Source organism: Megascapheus bottae, chromosome 21 (genome assembly GCF_031878675.1).
Source record: "Megascapheus bottae isolate mThoBot1 chromosome 21, mThoBot2.hap1, whole genome shotgun sequence".
In the NCBI taxonomy this organism is placed as follows: domain Eukaryota; kingdom Metazoa; phylum Chordata; class Mammalia; order Rodentia; family Geomyidae; genus Megascapheus; species Megascapheus bottae.
In genome coordinates this window covers 22,409,212-22,423,833 of record NC_143529.1, presented here as the reverse complement: position 1 = coordinate 22,423,833, position 14,622 = coordinate 22,409,212, and the positions used below count along the sequence as shown (strand labels likewise).

Genomic DNA, 14,622 nt, shown 5'->3' with positions numbered 1-14,622 from the left:
GTTCCATTCCTCAATACCATACAAACAGAAAAAGCCAGAAGTACCACTGTGGCTCACATGGTAGAGTGCTAGCCTTGAACAAAAAGAAGCTCAGGGACAGTGCCCAGGCCCTAAGGTCATTAAGCCCCAGGACCGGCAAAAAAAGAAGTTGGAGAAGGAGGAGGAGGAGAACAACAAACATTTATCAGATTTTATTTTTATTTGATCTTCATCACAACTGTTAACACCTCTGCAAATGTACCAAAGAGCACCAAGTTTATCTTCAAAAATGTTTGACATTTCCTCTGGCCGAACTAATAACAATGTAAACAAAGAAACATATTAAGGAAGAAAGGAAGGGAAGGAGGGAGTTGCTGAGGGTCAAGTTCAGTACTGTACACTAAAGCAGATGGACCTGGCCCCCTGTAGGGGAGCACAGGCAACCTCTGTCTGATTCTGTTCACAGAAGTTCTTTCAACTGCTTCTTTTTGAGATGTAAACAAAAATCAGCACCAGTTTTCCTTATTGTTAGAAAAATGGAGGAGGACAGAAAAGTAGTAGGCCAGACTCGATTGTCAGCAGGTTAGGGCAGTTTATTGCCAGTGAGGGGCACAGAACTTCCTGCAGGTTTGGAGGTTGTCCAAGGGACTGAATTTGGGTCCAGGTTTATATGGGCCTTAACAAGGCAGAAAAAAAAAAATAAAAAGTAAAAAAATAAAAAATGGGTTGTGGTCTGCCAGCGTCCAAGGTTGGAATGAGTTGTCTGAGGACAAGCACAGGAGCACACACTGGATGCTTTATTGAGCTGTGGGAATAAGGCAGGAGTCAATCCTTCATATTTCATCTTTAGATTCATAAAAGGATTGGGCCAAGAGGGAAAAGGCAAGTCCTTTGCTTTTAAAGACTCAGACTTCCAAAATTACCTGACCTCTTAAATTCAGTATTTTGAAATTAAGAAACCATTGGAAGCCAGGTAGGTGGCTCACACCTATAACCCTAGCTACTCAGGGGACTGAGATCTGAGGATCAAGGTTCAAAGCCAGCCTGGGCACTAAAGAACAGAGACTCTTATCTCCAGTTAACCACTAGAAAACTGGAAGTGGTGCTGTGGCTCCAGGGTTAGAGGGCAGTAGCCTTGAGCTGAAGAGCTCAGGGACAACACACCAGGTAGGGTGGTAGCCTTGAGCTGAAGAGCTCAGGGATAGTGCCCAGGCCCAGAGTTCAAGCCCCAAGAAACCATTAGAGATGAAGTTGTTAATGTCCAAATTCTTTTTCTTTTCTTTTTCTTTTGTGGGTTTTTTGTTTTGTTTTGTTTTGTTGTGGGTCATGGGGTTTGAACTCTGGGCCTGGGCACTGTCTCTGAGCTCTTCAGCTCAAGTCCACCTCCCTATCCTCGAGCCAAACCCCATGTCCCACTTTCTTGACATTAATTGGAGATAAGAGTCTCAGATTCTTTTGTGCCAGGCTGGTTTTGAACCTTGATCCTCAGATCTCAGGCTCCTGAGTACTAGGATTTACAGGCATGAGCCACCGTTCCCGGCTTATAATTATCCTTTTGTAGCCACTATTTCTTTCCAAGAAGCCTGAAACCACAGGTCATTCCAAAGGCTTAATTGAAAAGTATATAAGAACATATTATCTGGGCCGGGAGTTTGGCCTAGTGGTAGAGTGAATACCTAGCATGCATAAAGACCCAGGTTCAATTCCTTGGTACCACATACACAGAAAAAAAAAACAGAAGTGGTGCTGAGGCTCAAGTGGTAGAGCTCTAGCCTTGAGAAAGTCCAAGGACAGTGCTCAGGCCCTGAGCTCAAGCCCAGGAGTGGCAAAAAAAAGAACATATTATCTATTATAGGAAAAACATATATGTATTATATATAGTTTGTGTCTATGTATAAATTCACTGTTTAAGATTCAAGCCAAAATAAATAAATAAGCAAACAAACAAATATTGTGTTAGCAATTTTGAATGTCCTTAAATAATTATTGTAAGGTAGCCAATCAAATTTGCCATTCTTTCCTTTTCTCTCCAATTAGAATGATTCCCAGTATTTCACTGAGAATATAGCTACTCTAACAAAAGATTCCATTCCTTAGCATTTTGCTGTTGTTGTTGTTGTTGTGAGGTCATATGAGTAAGGTTTGGTCCATGACATAAAAGACATTGGGGGGAAACTTTGGGTAAATACTCTTAAACAGGAGGAGTTGCTCTCTGCCCTTTTTATGTTTGCTTGTTTTACAAGACAATAACAAAAACAGGGATGTGGTGGTTGAAGATATAGTCATTATTGGGACATTAAAAATAAGAAGAGCCATATTCCCCCCATGCAAAAACCTGGGACCTGGGTAATTTCACAGAGTTCCAGGATGGTCTGCCTCTAGATCTCTAAGAAAGAAACTTCTGCCTTAGGGCTTTACTTTGTGCAGTTCAGTCTAAATCTAAATGATTCTTATATATCTTTACTTTCTGCTACAATATATGATAGCCCAGTTCATGAAAAATGTCCCTCCATCTTTCTTCTTCATAGACTGCCACCCCTGAGCTTATCTTTATTCTCCCTGTCACATTTAATCCTATATTCCCCTGTGTTACAGGCATCAGTAACACCATCAAACTCCCCATCCCACATAAATGGTCATTGTAGGAAAAAGAGTCAAGAACAGTGCGTCCATTGGATGGACTGATTCGGTAGAACTTGGTTTTCTGTTCCCATTCCTTCCTGGAACCATCAAGAAAGCTGGACAGATCAGTCTTCACTAAGATCTTCCAGATCTAAAGCAGGCAGAAGATGATTTAAAGAAAGAACCTGCTGGGATTATAAGCTGATGTCTACTGGGGCCAGAGAAGCAAGTCAGTTGGCAGTTTAGACAGTGGAGGTTTCTACTTCCTGGGTAGGGTCTTTGTTGGAGAGACTGGCTGAGATAGTGTCTGATTCAAGCAGCTCCACAATGCTGTAAGGAGAACAATCCTCTAGACCAAGTTTGCTGCAAAGCCAACCACAGAAACCTTTTTCCATGTCCCTAGCAGCTTGCCACCATGCACCCCAGGACCAGGAGAGCTGGACCACAGCAGCGTAAATACCTAGGGATGAGGCCATGGCCATGATGAGCACTGGGTAGAAGAGAATGAGGCAGGGGCAGTAAGAGATCTTATGCCAGAAGGTTCTCTCCTCATTGTACACAAGGAAGATGTTGTACCAGGTGATGGTGCCATAGTAGAAAGAGACAACAAAAGAGAGGATGAAGACCACAGGCAGGCAGACGAGTGTCCAGAGAAGCACGTGTGGCCCTCGGTCTGCTCCCACCTGGCAGGCCTTTCTTCCCTCAGGTGCTGTTTCCCTTAGCAGCTCCCTAGGCTTGGTCAATTCCTGAATCTCCTTCTCTGTCAATGTGACATGGATGTCTACCATCTGACCCTTTTTCTTCCCTCGAGTGATGGTTCCAGTTAATGTGACATAGCGGCTGTCCACAGGCATGTCCCATATACCTGCAGGGCACAAACGAGGTAAAAGTGAAGATCTAAAGGGTGAAATCTGTGCCCTTCCTGAGTCTAGGGTTGATATGGGCTTCCTTCCTTCCTTCCTTCCTTTCCTTCCTTTCCTTCCTTCCTTCCTTCCTTCCTTCCTTCCTTCCTTCCTTCCTTCCAGCATTTGGCAGAGGGGTCAGTGGCTCATGGGTGGATGAAGGGGTCCACACCCCTGGAAGGCAGTTACTGTTCTGTGTCTTACATACTCCCATAGTAAGTTTTCACTCCACATGTCTAGACCCTGATAAGTGTTGATCCAGATTAGCCTTGTTTTGGATGCCGGTACTGGGGCTTGAACTTGGGGCTTGAATGATGCTCCTAAGTTTTTTTCATTTAAGGCTGGCACTCTACCATTTGAGCTGCACCACCTCCAACTGGATATAGGCTCTCACAGACACTCTTGCCTGGGCTAGCTTCTATTTGCAACCCTCAGATCTCAACCGCTTGAATAACTAGGATTATTACAGGTGTAAGCTACCTGGCATAATACAAACACTTCATAAAATGAATATCAATAGTTATGATTATATATGTAGAACAGGGGTATATATTTCATGGGGGAGATTTTTTTTTGGAGGAGGGGTCATAGAGCTCCAACTCTGGCTTGGGCACTGTCCCTGAGCTCTTCAGCTCAAGGCTGCCACCCTACCTTGAGCCAAGCACCAACTTCCCGTTTTCTGGAGGCTAACTGGAGTTAAGAGTCTCAGGTCCTTTTGTGCCCAGGCTGGCTTTGAATCTTGATCCTCAGATCTCAGCCTCTTGAGTAGCTAGGATTACAGGTGTGAGCCAACATGCCTGGCTCATTTTTTTATTTTTAATTTTAATTTTTTATTGTAGAGGTGATGTACAGAGGGGTTACAATTATATAAGTAAGGCAATGAGTGCATTTTCTCCTGCTTTCACTCCCCCTAACTCCCCTTCCCCCAAGTTGTAAAGTTCATTACCAACATAGTATCTAGTGGGTATGGTGGCATTGGTTTACCTTGGTCCCATTGTTTTTAACAGCTACTCACTTCCATGTGAGGTATATATGGGCAGGTAGTCATTTCCTCACACTGAAGTTACTATTTTCACTCAATTTTTGGCACTCCTTCACATGAGAGAAAAAATAGTACATTGTCATTGTCATCTTGTTACCTTCTTAGTTATTTTTAAACTCAACATTATTTCTCTCTCTTATTGTATGCAGTTATAAGTTCTTCTTTTGTTGTTGTTGGTTTTTTTTCCTGGTAATAGGGCCTTGAATTTAAAAGCCCCACACTTACTAGTCTGGCTTGATCATGGATGTCACGCTTCCATTTGAGTCATGCTTCCAGACTTGCTTTTTGCTTATTAATTGGAGATGGAGTCTCATAGACTCATCTATTCAGGCTGACTTCAAACCTCAATCCTCCTGAGTAACTAGGATTACATACATAAGCCTCTAGCATCTGGTTTGTGTCAGCTTCTTCCATTATACTATGAGTGGAAGTGATTTCCTTCTCCCTAGAATCGAATATAGTAGGGACTAAATGAATGCAATATTTACTGAAAGAGCTCCAAAAACAAAACAGACTGCAACACTGCAAGAAATTACCAAGAACAAAGAGGTCAGTGAACCCATAGCCCTTCTGGAGAAAGCACCCTCTTTGACTCTCTCTCTCTCTCTCTCTCTCTCTCTCTCTCTCTCTCTCTCTCTCTCTCTCTCTCTCTCTCTCTCTCTCTCTCTCTCCTCTCTCTCTCTCTCTCTCTCTCTCTCTCTCTCTCTCTCTCTCTCTCTCTCTCTCTCTCTCTCGGGACTTGAACACAGAGTCAGTGGTCTACTAATTGAGCCACAGCATCACTTCTAGCTTTCTCTGTGTATGTGGTACCGGGGAATCAAACCCATGGCTTCATGTGTGCTAAGCATGCACCCTACCTCGAGGCCATGCTCCCAGCCCTTTGCATTTCCTTTTAAAGGCTTTGATCAGATGCCCCACTCAGACTCACCATCGTCTACAGGACAGTCTAGAAAATCATCTCCCTCCTCTTCTTTAGGCCGATCTCCACTTTCTGATTCCTCAGGTTCCTCATCCGTTTTCTCATTATCTGACCGGTAAATAATGATAGATTCTGGTCGAGACTCTTTCCTTTTCTTTTTCCTGCGACCTATAGTGGATTCCCCATCAAGAGCCAGAGCTGCAGCCACAGCCCTTCTCAGAGAACCCTGGTGAGAGCTTGGGAGTTGGCTTTCTTCTGTTGCCGACTCCTCCATCCCAACCCTAATACCTAGTTAAGCCTGATTAAGAGTCTGAATTCCTTGACCAAAGTCACAATCTCCACATCAAAAGCCTTCTTCCTGAAAGTGGTTGTGTAAAAATATCTTGAGAACATGTGCCACCTGAAAGATAGGAAAGCAAAGGCATTAGTGAGGAGGAAATGGAGTGAGAGGGAGGAGGACTTGGAAAATCACCGTCAGCCTAGCAGAGCCCATATGCCCCTTGCTTTCCCACAGTCTAATGGAAGTTCCCTTACAAGATTATAGTCTGGGCACCAGTGGCCCAGGCATGTAATCCTAGCTACTCAATACACTGAGATCTGAGAATTGCAGTTCAAATCTGTACCCATGCTAGGCCTTGAAGACTAGGCACTGTCCCTTAGCTTTTATGCACAAGGCTGGCACTCTACCACTTGAGCCAAGATCTACTTCTTGCTTTTTCATAGTAAATTACAGATAAGAGTCTCAAGGACTTTACTGCCCAGGATGCTTTCAAACCTTGAGCCTCATCTCTAAGTCTTCTGAGGTGAATAAAAATTGTGTTTCAATATTATAGTTTGTCATTTTATGTAAATATATGATAATACCACAGAAAACTTCATCAGGCATTGGGGTGCAAAGTATAGGGCAATTAGTTGAGAAAGGTGTATAAGGAGCTGGCATTTAACAAACAACCTTGCCAGGTAACCCTAGCTAATAATCTTGACTACTCAGAAGACTAAGAACTGAATACTAACCTTCAAAGCCAGCCAGGACAGAAAACCCGAGATTCTTATCATCAATTAAGCATCAAAAAGCTGAAAGTGGAGGTGTGACTCAAGTGGTCCAGCTAGTACCAGCCATAAGTGAGAGCATAATGCCCTGAGTTCAAACCTCAGTACTGGCACACAAAAATAAATAATAAAGGGGCCAGGAGTTTAGCCTAGTGGTAGAGAGCTTGCCTAGCATGCACGAAGCCCCGGATTAGATTCCTTGGTATCACATTCATAGAAAAAGCTGGAAGTGGTGCTGTGGCTCAAGTGATAGAACTCTAGCCTCAAAAGACTAAACATAGAGCTCCCCTATGACCCCACTCCTTGGCATTTATCCAAATGTCCTGAAACAAGGACATACTAAAGCCACTAGCACAATGATGTTCATTGCAGCATTATTTACCATAGCTAAGATATGGAACCAACCCAGATGCCCCTCAGTGTATGAATGGATCAAGAAGATGTAGTATTTATACACAATGGAATTCTACACTGCCATCAGAAAGAATGACATCATCCCATTTGTAAGGAAATGGAAAAACTTGGAAAAAATCATATTAAGTGAAGTAAGCCAGACCCAAAGGAACATAGGCTCAATGGTTTCCCTCATTTGTAATAATTAGTACACATCCAGGACTCTCCTAGCAGAGAAGTACAATAGGTCAAAACCTAAGTACATAGGATGAGACTAAAAGAAAGAATTTTTAGGATATGGAAATAAGAGGTTTATCTTGTATGATTGTTGTTCTTATGTACTATGTTATTTCTCTTCTCTTTATTTATTTTTGTTTTTCGGCCAGTCCTGGGTTCGAGCTCAGGGCCTGCGCACTTTCCTTGGACTTTCTCAAGGCTAGAGCTCTACCACTTGAGTCTCAGCACCATTTCCAGCTTTTTTCTATATATGTGGTACCAAGGAATTGAACCCGGGTCTTTGTGCATGCTAGGCAAGCACTCTATCACTAGGCCAAACTCCCGGCCCATCTTCTCTTTATTTTTTACCCTTATGGTTAATCTCATATTGTTACTATATCTGACTTTGTTACCTGGTAAACTGTATTTATGTTTATTCAATTATTTGAAATAGAAGAGGTAAGGGGGAAAACAAGATGATTAGGAGGGAGTGGGAGGAGGGAAATGGGGATAAAAATATCAGAAGGGGTATCAATATGTGAGAAGTAATGCACCCATTACCTGGCAAATGTAATTGTAACCCCTCTATATGTTATCCTGACAATAAAAAAGAAAAACATGTATGTGAGTTTTAATTCTATTCTCTGTGTCTATGTTTAATATAAGAATTCTTCCCCCAGTCCAAATCCTGTAGTAAAACTGACATGCAGGAAGCTTCATCATGGAAATTCTATGGTATGATATGGATGATCTCTCTGCAAACTAGTTTATGCCTGTTAAGGGTATAAATATTATAGAAGGGGAAGCTACAATTGGATCTAGTGTTTTCCTAAATTAGAACTGCTAAGTTACTCTATAGCTCCTTTCTTTCTTTCCTTCCTCCTCTCTTTCTCTCAAATGGAGAATTCCTTGACTACCCAAAAAACCTCTACCATGGCACTTTCTCTCATATTCCATTTATCTCCTTCTTTCACAGCCAAGATCATTTTAGTTCAGTTATTAATCTGGATACTATTAATCAGGATATGAATTCACCGGAAAGTGATTCAACATATGATTGTTTTGAGTTTTTGTTATTATTCTGGTCCTGGGGCTTAAAAACAGGGCCTGCTCACTGTTCCTGAGCTTCTTTTGCTCAAGGCTATCACTCTACTACTTGAGCCAAAGTTCTACTTCCAGCCTTTTCTGAGTAGTTTATTGGAGGTAAGAATCTTCCAGACTTCTTCCCAAGAACAATTGCTTTGCATACAATCCACGGATCTCAGCCTTCTGAGTAGCTTGGATTACAGGTATGAACTACCAGCACCCCGCTGATTGTCTTAAAGTTTTGCTAGCATTGAAAATAGAATGCATTCCATAGAAACTGTACTTGGAATTTTAATGTTTTTCTCCAAGCATTGCTGAAATTCTGGGTTGTGGAAGATATTCATAATGCCCCCTCAATCTTATGATCCTGAGGGAAAATAACTATACTCTGTAGTGCCCTGTGTTGCTATGATAGCATGTTTGCTAGATTAATTGTATTAAATGTATTTTAAATTTATGATAGGTTTATCAGAATATGACCTTATTGTAAACTGAGGAATATCTGTATATGCCTACCCCATTCAATTATACATTCAGTAAACACTAAGACTATTTGTCAGGAACTGCACAATTGCTCTGTGCAAAACAATCTTTAAAAGTCAGTACATGGGGGCCGGGAGATGGACCTAGTGGGAGAGTGTTTGCCTAGCCTGCACAAAGACCCAGGTTCAATTCCTCAGTACCACATACATAGAAAAAGCTGCAAGTGGTACTGTGGCTCAAGTGGTAGAGCTCCAGCCTTGTAAAAATCCAGGGACAGTGCTCACACCTGAATTCAAGCCCCAGGACTGGCAAAAAAAAAGAAAGAAAGAAAGAAAGAAAGAAAGAAAGAAAGAAAGAAAGAAAGAAAGAAAAAGAAAAGCCAAGGTATGGAAATCATCCAGATAGGTAAGTGGACTGAAAAACTACAAATAATGGGATTTTACAGAGCCATAAGATATAATAAATTAATATAATTCACAGGAAATGTATAGAACTAGAACAAATCATGTTAAGTGAAGTAAGCCAACTCAGAGAGGCAAATGGCTCAGATTCTCTCTGATTTGCAGAAATTAGACCTAAAATACACTGGGATATGATAAATTATATAAGATTGCAGATACTCACAGAATGAGACCAAAAGAATATAGATAGTCTTAGGAGAGAAACACAAAAGCACAATGTCTAAGTGCCTGGTCATGTTTATATAAAACAACATGCATATTGAAAGGAAACAAGAGATCTCTTTTTTTTCCTTTCTTAATTTTTTTTGGGGGGTGGTCGGTCCTGGGGCTTGAACTCTGGGATTGGGGACTGTCTCTGAACTCTTCAGCTCAAAGCTACTGCCCTACTCCTGGGCCTGGGCATTGTCCCTGAGCTCTTCAGCTCAAGGCTACCTTGAGCCACAGTACCATTTCCAGTTTTCTAGTGGTTAATTGGACATAAGAGTCTCATAGACTTTAGTCCCCGGGCTGGCTTTGAACTGTGACCCTTAGATCTCAGCCTCCTGAATAGGTAGGATTACAAGCGTGAGCTACCACACCCAGCTCTTAATTTTTTTTAAGGATTTAGTATTTGATGATTCTATTTTCTTTACCTTATACATGGTTTACTCAAATGTGATCTACAGAAGAGTTGTGGGGAGGGTACAAAACTAGAGAAAAAAAAGCGCAGGGGCTGCGAGTTTTGCCTAATGGTAGAGGGCTTGCCTAGCATGCGTGACGACGGGGTTCAATTCCTTGGTACCACATACATAGAAAAAGCCGGAAATGGTGCTGTGGCTCAAGTGGTAGAGCTCTAGTCTTGAGAAAGCACAAGGATAGTGCTCAGGCCCTGAGTTCAAGCCCCAGGGCTAGAAAAAAAAAAGTGCAGCAGGTGAGTTCATTGGACACTAATGAGAGTAAATTATACAACTTTTGAGTGGATCCAGAGGGGAGGGCCTGGGAGAGAGTGAGGGAACAGAAGACATTGTACAAAAGAAAATATACTCATTACCTGACTCATGCAATTGTAATTCCTCTGTATATCACCTCTATAATAACAATAAAGTAAATAAATAATAAAAAGGAAAGAATATGAAGTTTAAATTAAAACTATATAAATTAATTTCCTAATCTGTGTGTGTGTGTGTGTGTGTGTGTGTGTGTGTGTGTGTGTACGTGCATGCTGTGTGTATGCACCAGTACTGCCTGGGCTGGCTTTCTACTGAGATCCTTAGACTTCATCCTCCTGAGTAGCTAGGATTATAGGCACGAGCTACTGGTGCCTGGCTAGTTTTGCTCTTTAATTAAAAATAAAATAAGCTGGGTGCGGTGACTCACACCTGTGATCCTAGTACTGAGGAGGCTGAGATCTGAGGGTCGAGGTTCAAAGCCACCCTGGGCACAAAAGGATCTGAGACTCTTAACTAACCCCTAGAAAACGTGAAGTGGGGGTTGGCTTAGGGTAGTGTGGTACCCTTGAGCTAAAGGGCTCAAGGACAGCGCCCATGCAGAATTCAAGCCTATGACCCACCAAAAAAAAAGTAAAATAATATTTAAGTTGAAGGAATACACTATGTTGGTGTAAAAAAAAATAAGAGACTGGCCTAGGAGATGAAAGTAAATGATTAGCCCCAAAGATATTTCAGTGCAAAATGCATGCCTGGTGTATGAAGACTCTACTCAACTTGTGGCCCCGTGCTCATTATTTACCTGCTCCTCCATTCCCTCTGTACAAAAGCCCTATACACACCTGACCTCCTTAAAATCAATCTTTGTAAATAGCTGCTTCCATCTTCTTTGATTTGCTAGCTTTCCAAATAAGCCTGCTTGCCTACCAGCCTGCCTGCCTGCCAGCCTACCCTCCTTCCTTCCTTTCTCCCTTCCTTCTTTCTTTTTATTGTTGATGCCAGTACTGGGGCTTAAACTCAGTGCTATCCTTTAGCTGGCACTTTAACATTTGGGCTGCAGGTCTACTTCCAACTTTTTGCTGGAGGTAAGTCTCACAAACTTTCATTCATGGCTGGTTTGGAATTGCAATCCTGAGATCTCAACCTCATGAATAGCTGGGATTTATAGGCATGAGCCATGAATACTGGCTCCAAATAAATCTTTTCCTTGCTCCAACAACTTGTTGTCTAGGAAAGGAACTCGATTTGGTTACAAGTCTGCGGCAGGTTAAGCAGCATCTGATTGTATATAAAGGAAATGCTTTCTTGGCAGCAACGGTAGTTGGGTCTGAGGACTTTGAGAATCTCTGAATTGTGAGAGCTATAAGACCTGATCTTCAGCCTGGCATGGATAGCTCACTCCTGTAATCCTAGCTACTGAGGTGGCTGAGATCTGATTGATTATCACAGTTTAAAGCCAGTCTGGGCAGGAAAGCCTGTGAAACTCTTATCTCCAATTAGCTACTAAGAAAGCTGGAGGTAGAGCTGGAGTTCAAGTGGTAGAATACGAGACTTCATGACAAAATCTCAGGAGCAGTGCCAAGCCCTGAGTTCAAGGACCAGGACAGGTGAATGTGCATGCACATGTGTGAACGTATGCACGTACACACACATACACACAATCTGACCTTCACCTTCTGCTTGGCTATTGTCCTATCTCTTGTGGCACACATACCTCTCAATCCTCCACTTTCACTATCCCTACATACTCTAATATATACTTGCAAGGCAGTGAAAGCTACCTGCCTTGACTACACAGAATCCTCCACACCAACAGCATTGCCTGGCCAACTGCAGTGCTCAGTTAGAACTGGTTGAATATTATGAATTGACTAGGAATCTTATTAATGGAAGCTGGCTCAGGAATGGTCATGTTTCAAGGCAGGAACAGAACTAGATGCCTCATTGGCATTCAATTCTGCAAATTTGCATGTTGAGAAGCCCAAAATGCCCCATCAGTCTGTAGCCAGCAGCTGTTACGGAGAGGGGAGAAAATGAGGGTTCCTGGCAGATGGGGTGGAGGAGGGGTGGGGAGATGTGTGAGCAGCAAGAGCATCTCAGAAGTGGGAGGGCGGTGTGGCTAATGGGCCATGACAAAACTGGAGGTATGGGAGGATTATAGCATATCTTTTCTTCCAGGACAAAGGGATCTGTGATGCCTAGCACTGAGAAGAGCAGTGTTTGATTCAGCCAAGGGAGTGGCAGTGCAGCATGAAGTGATAGCCCCAGGAAGAAATGGCTCAAACAGGGATCAGAATTAATATCTGAAAACAAAATGCTTCCAAACAGGAGCATTAGTGTGCATCTAGGCTGGGGGTGAGGGAGGAGGAGCTTTATCAGTTTCCAACCCCAAAGTCAAAGGCACAAGTAGAGAGACAAAGCCTCCTTGTTTTAAACAAAATATCTCTTGAAGAGACCATCTCTAAATCACACTTTTTACTGAAAAACTTTCAAATCGTTCTCTTACTTAGTGGTCACATGGCTGTAGTTGTAATCAGGCCTTTATTGATTCACCTTGGCACATCTCAATTGAGGACAATAAATGGATACCTTTAATCAAGTCATCTTTTTTTTTTTTCAGCCATGGGGCTTGAACTCTGGGCCTGAGCACTGTCCCTGAGCTCTTTAGCTCATGGCTAGTGCTCTACCACTTGAGCCACAGCACTACTTCCGGTTTTCTTGTGGTTAATTGGAGATGGGTCTCATGGACTTTCATGGTCAGGCTGGCATTGAACCACAATCCTTGGATCTCAGCCTTCTAGTAGCTAGGATTCCAGGTGTGAGCTACTGGTGCTCAGCTTTAAATCATCTTTGAAGGAATTTAAAATGTTTCTGTACTCAGGAAAGCACAAAAACAAACAAACTACTTTGCCATAGGGATCAAAGTGCCTCGAATTCTATTTTTTTCTGCAACAATATTTTGAACTTTCCTATTTGTGGGGTTTTTTTTTTAATGGGTATGAGCTAGGTGCTGTAATCCTAGCTATTCAGGAGATTGAGATGACAGGATCCATGCCATCAGAAAACCAGAAGTGGAGCAGTGGCTCCAAGTGGTACAGTGTTAGTGTTGAGCAAAAAACTCAGGGACAGAGCTCAGGCCCCAACCTTAAGCCCTACAACCAACCAACCAAAAACAAAAAGTGATTAGGATGGTGTGATTTTTTTCAAATTTGGTTCTAATTATATAATCGACTAAAGTAGCAGAGCCAGCAATTTCTCCTCACCGCCCTCCCCATAGTCAATGGAAACCTCTAATGACTGTTGACTAGAATCTGTCAGTAACAGTAGAGTTTGTAAAGGAAAGTTGGAGAAGTGGAGAGGGCTTTGGAAGAACAGATAATGTGAGTACTTAGCCCTGCTGGTAGGAGGGACCAGGGTAGGAAATGATATCTGCTTCACTCTCTACAAAGTGGATTTTTGAGCCAAAAAATAAAAAATAATAATAATAAATAAAGAAGATAGCTTTAAAAAGTTTGCATTATTTTAATACCTATTAGGGGAAAATATAGCTCTTTAGTAACTTAGTTTGATATAGCATCCCACCTGGATTAAGCCCATAGCACAGAACACCTTCCCCAGATATTCTGACACAGTCCCTAGATTTGTCAAGTTTGTAAACAAAAGTGACAGAATCTGAATAAATCCTGTTATCTGAGTGCCAGGTCATGATGGGAAATTTCCCCCATTCTCTCAGCAAGTTCGACTTTTTTTTTTTTTTTTTTCATAAAGAGGTACCTGGAAGACAAATCTCAAACATAAAACCTACAGAGGGGTGGTGCAGAAAACATCCTCCAACGAAAGGTCCTCTGTGTGCCCTGCTGTGGCCCGGCTGAAGCGTATCAGATCTCAAATCCCGCACAGGTTCCTTTCCTCCATTCCTGGGTGGGGCGCGGGAGATGGGGGTGGGAGAGGGCCCGAGTGTATTTTTAAAAATAAAATCTGTATTACCTATGTGAATAACTGCAACCGCGGCTCCCTTCTCGCCATCCACCTCTCTCTGGGCCTCCTCCCTGGGGGATGCAGGGATCTGGATTTCTGGCGCCCCTTCTCCCCAGCCAAGCCCGGCTCGCGTTCCCCTTCCCAGCACACAGCAGCTGGAGCTCCAGCCAGCTGACGTCTGAAGCGAGCGGGCGGGCGCAGCAAGAGCCGCCCGGTTCTTTCCAGACGCACTGGAGACTTAATGTTAATTTAATTTAAATTAACCACGTTTGCTATGGCCCCAAGGGCCATATCTATCTATCTATCTATCTATCTATCTATCTATCTATCTATCTATCTATCTATCTATCTGTCTGTCTGTCCATCCATCTCCCTTCCCCTTCTGCGCGAGGCATCGAAATCTGAGAATATATTTAAAACGCGAAGGAGGAGTCTCACCCACTCGTGCCCGAGGACCCACGGCTGGCAGAGGATGCGGGTTCAACCTGAAGAGGATGCGGAGCTGCACCGCGGGGGGCGGGGCCCGGGGCGGGGCCAGGGTCACGTGTGCGCCTAGCCACACCCA

General features: G+C 42.8%; 1 protein-coding gene across 3 annotated transcripts; it reads right to left on the bottom strand.

Annotated features, from left to right (window-relative positions):
- Nucleotides 1-697: 697 nt before the first annotated feature.
- On the bottom strand, nucleotides 698-14,547 carry Tmem169 (transmembrane protein 169). Of its 3 annotated transcripts, none has more exons than XM_090354774.1 (3): nucleotides 14,500-14,547; nucleotides 5,474-5,864; nucleotides 698-3,466 (listed from the first exon to the last, which is right to left on the bottom strand). In XM_090354774.1, the coding sequence occupies exons 2-3, from the start codon at nucleotides 5,736-5,738 to the stop codon at nucleotides 2,844-2,846; spliced, it is 888 nt and encodes a 295-aa protein (XP_090210900.1). In that variant the 5' UTR covers nucleotides 5,739-5,864; nucleotides 14,500-14,547; the 3' UTR covers nucleotides 698-2,843. The 3 variants fall into 3 exon arrangements, with proteins under 3 accessions (XP_090210900.1, XP_090210898.1, XP_090210899.1); XM_090354772.1 differs by having other exon boundaries at nucleotides 14,496-14,543; XM_090354773.1 differs by lacking the exon at nucleotides 14,500-14,547 and adding an exon at nucleotides 14,067-14,199.
- Nucleotides 14,548-14,622: the final 75 nt, after the last annotated feature.

What these genes read in the sequence shown, in the direction of transcription:
- Tmem169 (XM_090354774.1), bottom strand. Translation starts at nt 5,738, where the DNA reads ATGGAGGAGTCGGCAACAGAAGAAAGCCAACTCCCAAGCTCTCACCAG. An exon ending in AGACTGTCCTGTAGACGATG is followed by an intron (nt 3,467 to 5,473) that starts GTGAGTCTGAGT and finishes TGTGCCCTGCAG; the next exon opens with GTATATGGGACATGCCTGTG.